Here is a 5,685-nt window from a genome sequence, read left to right as displayed (position 1 = left end):
AAAAAAAAACACAGTCACCTCTAATGCTAGAAAGCTACATGTAGGAACTCATGTAATTGGGTAGAATCTGAGATGAATGTTGGTTTTAGGTCTTTTCATTTGAAAGAGGCAATCATTCATTTTCTCAAATTGTAGAAATCTACCTTTCATAGCATGAGGAAAAACTGTGCCTATTTCTACTTGTGAATCTTTCCTATTTCCCACCAGTTATACTTTGTGAAAACACATGGGAGAGTATCTGTGGAGTCTCTCTCACTCATTTTAAGCAASTGGAAAAAGAACCAATGGACCTGCTGTCACTCAAAACCATGGTTTGACATTAATGAATTTCCCAGTCTTGTCTCCAAACCCCTTCTGTAAATAATTTGAATGAGAAGGTGGCGACAAGGTATGTACCAGCACTTGACTGTTATCTTGGATCCCCTTCTGCAAGATTTTATACTTGGATATGGAGTAGAGATGTATTTGATTACACTGATAAATGCATTTGTGGCCTGGATGGGATAAAGTTGCTGAGTAAATAGACAGATGTCAGAAAGAGAGAGACCATATGTGAGCCAGTGGAAGGTAGAAGATGGAGTGATGGTGGCACTCATAATGCTGTTCAACTATTCACAGCCTAAGCAAAAKCCAGTAAAGTCAGAAACTCTTATTAACATCTAGCTTACTGACAGAATGATATATAGTGTCTACCAGAGGCCCCTTGAAAAATAAACAAGCTAGAGCTGCTTTTATTCAGGAAAGCTTTCAATCAATTACTGATAACAAAGGGTATTTGAGTATGGGTTTTATCAGGTTACCCCTGTGGTCCAACCTTACAAAAGTGTGGGGAACCAAGTCGGAGCCACAGTTCTGAGGAACCAGCATGAGAAAAGAGAAGTGAAAGTTGCCTTGATTACTTAGCTGTATGCCACATCTTTGCAATAGGCAGACTTCAAGAACAGTTTTAAACATTCTATCAATTTCTTAAAACTATACACAATACCTGTGTGTATGCAGACATGTATAAATACATCTATACAAACTATACTTGCCATTAAAGTAGGACTGGACTATGCTGTATTATTCTATGCCAGTCACATCACATGGTCTCTTTACAAATCATAAGATGCCAARAAAAGTTACAGCTGACATGTTCTTAGATTCAGTTGTCTGTAATTGGCTCCTTTTTCTTCTTTTACATCTACCATTTCCTTTCTTATTCCGAGTAGGGAGAGCCTASTACTGTATGTGGCTTTCTTACAGCAGTAGGCTGGAAGAATGTTAAGGACCTAGTACTTACCCGTCCAACTATTTTCTCCATTCCTTCTAGAAGTCGCTTATTTTGTTCCTCAATCTCTACAGCCTTCCAGAGGATGGTGTCTGGAGCTGCTTTGATTCTTTGTACTTCAGATGCCAGATGAATCAGAGGATCATTCCAGGAGCGCAGTACACCCACTACTAAATTCAGCAGGTCTTCATGCTGCTCATCCGCATTAAGAAGAGGCAGTTAAAATAGGAAGGCTATGTGCTATAGGTGCAAGGAGGGGTTTACAGCAGTGTCTGTAGTGTCAGGGGAATTATYCCATGACCTTCCACTAACTGTACCCTCTTTCAAATGACTTTTCTGTCTTGGATACCTCTGCACAATTGCATTTTTGAAATTGGTCATTCTTACCAAACTGTTTTACTGTAATAGCACAGATAGCTATAATATAATGGAAAATATCACTGAAGGTTTTGCGCATTACAAGCTAGTGGATACAACTGTGTTTCATCTCTGTAAAAAAGCTYATCTGATTTTTTAATGAACATTCTAAAGTCCTATGACACTTTTTAAAAATGGAAGATGCTTATTATAAACTACTTAGTAGCTTTTATTACTGCTATATAACTCATCTCCAATGATAGTTCTCTGGAAACGTTTTAAAAAGTTTCTTTCTTGTGGGCAAATAAAAATTCAAAAAGCTTACGGCTATGGAACTTTTTGACCATTTCCTCTTTGCGAGATGCACTGGATGGATCTTAACTCTATCAGACTTATGTTCTGATCCCAGGACTGTGAATTCCAGTACACCCAAGAGGATTTCTGAACTACAAACTGAGAAGATGATGCAACAGGGTTGCAAGACTATTTTTGCCTTGAAACTGATTTAAAAAAAAAAAAAAAGTATTTCTGGCACTTTCCCATTCATACACGTGCTTACTTTTTTTTCATCCAGAATATTTTCGGTCTGTRAGCAGAGACTGAGCAAGACTATCCTCATTTATTTACCATTATTATATTGACATAGGTAGCATGTTTCTCTTTACAAGTAGTTTGTGATATTCCACAGTAAAATCTCTGTACCTGGGTGATGATTTGACCACTTTCAGCTACTGGTAACCRCAAGAATATCTGTTCAGTATCTATTTGTAATGTTAGTGCCTTCAGTTACTGGGAAGACATCTACCTATATACAGTATTCACTATAAAGACAATCTATTTTTTTGTTTATTAATAATTTTCTTAGATGTTTTAAAATAAAGTTCAAATGTTGTAGTGTGCTGAGTCTGTAGCGTAAGATGAACTTATGTACATCTTTATAGTTTGTAACTTAATATCAGCAGTTGTTAAATCAACATTTCTTGGGTTTTGGTGCTTTCCTCTTCCTGGCTTTTTTATTCTGAATGAACTATTCCCACTCTCTGTTTGCTGCCTCTTTATTGCTTTTTCCTTCTCCTCTATCTCACACTGAATGCATTAGAAACGGGACTTACGTGAATCTGCTGAGCTTGCTCCTTGTCTTCAGGAGTGGTTAGGGAGGAAGTGTGGCAGCCATTAACAGCTTTTGTAATAAAACCCCGGCCCTGAGCATAGCGTTCGTCCTGCAGATCAGCAAGAACAGGCATTATTGAAATGTAAGTAAGAAGAGCTGCAGTTCAGACAGTATATTAGGTAATTGTTGTTCCGTTGCTTTTATCATTGCTTTTATGCTATAAAGGTCAAAAGTATTGGCTCCTTTTTCTTCCTTTACATCTACCATTTCCTTTCTTATTCCGAGTAGGGAGAGCCTACTACTGTATTCAGTATTCAAGCGAGCATTTAGATTGAAAATGGCACCCAGCAAAGGAAAACTTGTCCCATAGATAAAGAATGATGGGAAAATGGTATATTTGTAATAGAAGTGTTGAGGATCTTAATGGTCAAAATGATAAGTAGATGTGGTCACTATTGGGACTATTGCCTTCTGTAAAGCAGTCACATTTGTTAAATTACTGAAGGATTTCATATGTTAACATATGTTTGTGCTTAAAAAAGGCAGAGTACTTACAAATTCATTGAATATTTCTGAAGAGAGGAAGTGGATGTAATGTGAAAGTTTAACTGCCCGATCAAAAAGTTCCCCAAGGGAGACTTGGCAACTGACAGATCCATTGGGRCAGATTGGCAAGGACATCACTCCTTTCTTGGTCAGGAACGTGTTGGACACCAGAAGGACCACCAGCAACAAACCTATTCAGGTTTAACATATACCAAAACAGAAGCACATTGACACATACTGCATTTAGAAGTAATTAGCAAGGCCAGAAGTAACTGATCAGAATGTGGGAAGATGTTTCCTGTGCTCACTGACATGGCTCAGAGTACCCCTTGCACTGGCTGCTGAAAATAGATGGAGGAGGAAAGCACTATAACTCTATTATCCCTTTCTTCCTTCCCCCTAGTTATGTAGCTGAGGCTATTGCAGGTTGAGGGGAGAAAGTTACCTGTGTTACAGTATACTATATTCAGAACAGTCTCTTACTGTTGTGCTCGACTTTATTACATAGTGATAAATGGATGAAAAAAATCAAACTTCTTCACTGTGTAAATATAGATACACAATTATATTTGCACAGATATATAAGTTTGGAAAGTAGATTGTTCTCTCCTCTTCTTCTTCTTCTTCTTTTTTTTTTCTTTCTTCTCCTCCTCCTCCCATAGGCCCTTTTCTTCTTTGCAAACATTTGGAGTTTAAATTAATTTTGTGGGAGGGTGGTTAGGTCACTCTCCTAAGGTTTTGATTGTCTTGGGAGTTCCTTCAGAAGATTTCCAGCAGCTGTGCTGCTTTACTTTTTAGCGTTTAACCCTACATTGCCTATTGCTAAGAAAAAGGAGAGGACATTTGACTTTTTCCCTCAGTTTCTGAAACTGATACACGGGACTTATARAAGACAAAAACTCACCTATTTAAAATCAACTTAATAGTTAAGTTTTCTATTCACCAATACAAAATATGTGCAAAACCCAACCCTTTAAAAGCAATATTGGGTAAATGAGCATACTCATTTGAAGAATACTGTTCTTAGAGTTTTCAGTGCTGGAAATTGGCCTGCTATATGCTTTGATTGAGCAGACTTATTATCAGTGCTAAATTAAAATGTACTCCATAAATCAGCAGAGCCCTCCCTACTGTTACCATGTGATAGGTTTCTTTATAGCTGTCATTTTAAGAAAAGTACACCTATTTACACCATATTAAAAGAAGCCCTCCTCCTTCCCCATAAACAATGTACATTCAGTGTCCTTTAGTTAAAAGTGCATTCTGGGGAATACTTCTATGAATAAGAAAACCTGAGACCTGTTGGCTTAGGCAGTTGAGAATGGTTTTGAAAACATTCAGTTCTAAGTTACTAAACTACTTCTGGACTTTGTGGCTAATGACTCAGTTGTTGTCTTCTGACAGCTACACAGTGGTGTCTGGCAGTAGCAAAGCAGTCTGGATCCAGCCCTTAGGGTGCAGGTGTCACTTCTGTCAAGCCAATTATTTGTGACACTCATCAGCACAAGGATAGTCTTAGGAGACCAAAGACTGTGTGAAAAAGGGATCAAGCTGCCTTCTAATTTGAAAGTTTGAACACTAAACATTTGAGGTGGAGGCAGCTTTCTGAAAGCTTTACTTTTACTGAAAGTTTCTTTGACTCACTGGTGGCTGGAAGACCTGAGTTTCTACAGTTAAAACCTTTCAGTTGCTTCTTAATTCAATCTAAATTTAAAGAAGCATAAAAGTTAACAGCAAGTGAATCACAAAAGTCTTACCTTTCACTGAAGCCCCCTTGTTGCCCATGGTAGAGACCCTGTATGGTGACTTGCTCTACCAAAAGGAAGTCTAAATACCACCTCTTGTTTTCTGAACATGCCAGATTTATATATGCCATCCAGGGTCCATTTTGCATACATTCAGCAGGTCATGAAGTTTACCTCGATAATTACAAACATCAAATTGCCGTTCTTTCACATTCATATTCAATATTTTTTGTTTTTTTATTTTTAACTGTGAGAGGGAATTTCATTAGCCAGTTCAGTTGTGGGATCCTAAGTATGATTGGATGAAGAAAATCCATTTTTTTCCTGAATTCAGTGCAAATGCCATTGATTCTAGAATGCTCTAATTACCAATTCTGAGACAGATAGGCTTAATGTTTTTAGCCTGCTGATTCCTCTCCCCACAGCTGTCTTTTCATTCTTCCTGGTCTCCTCAGTCATCCAAGCTTATTTATGTTAAAATTCTGGCTATTTTGAGGGGAAGAGAGCATATTTTACAACATCCATAGAGAGAAATAGCATAAAGCGTACTGAAATTTATCCAGAGAAATGGAAATGGAGACTCCTGGAAAGATCGTTCACTATAAAGCTATGGCATTCTGGATATATAACGGTTTAAAAAAAAGATTACGCAGCTC

General features: G+C 37.7%; 1 protein-coding gene across 1 annotated transcript in view; it reads right to left on the bottom strand.

Moving 5' to 3' along the window:
* PRL (prolactin) overlaps window positions 1-5,069 on the bottom strand; it is a 5,790-nt gene extending 721 nt beyond the window's left edge. Inside the window, exons 1-4 of the mRNA XM_085310104.1 lie at window positions 5,042-5,069; window positions 3,294-3,475; window positions 2,740-2,847; window positions 1,283-1,462 (exon numbers count right to left, since the gene is read on the bottom strand). Of these exons, the coding sequence (XP_085166230.1) occupies window positions 1,283-1,462; window positions 2,740-2,847; window positions 3,294-3,475; window positions 5,042-5,069 (498 nt within the window). The remainder of the gene's footprint in view (window positions 1-1,282; window positions 1,463-2,739; window positions 2,848-3,293; window positions 3,476-5,041) is intronic.
* Window positions 5,070-5,685: the final 616 nt, after the last annotated feature.

The sequence above is a fragment of the Rhea americana genome, unplaced genomic scaffold (assembly GCF_003343005.1).
Source record: "Rhea americana isolate MKP2758 unplaced genomic scaffold, rheAme1 scaffold_31, whole genome shotgun sequence".
NCBI lineage: Eukaryota > Metazoa > Chordata > Aves > Rheiformes > Rheidae > Rhea > Rhea americana.
This window is presented reverse-complemented; position numbering and strand designations above follow the sequence as displayed.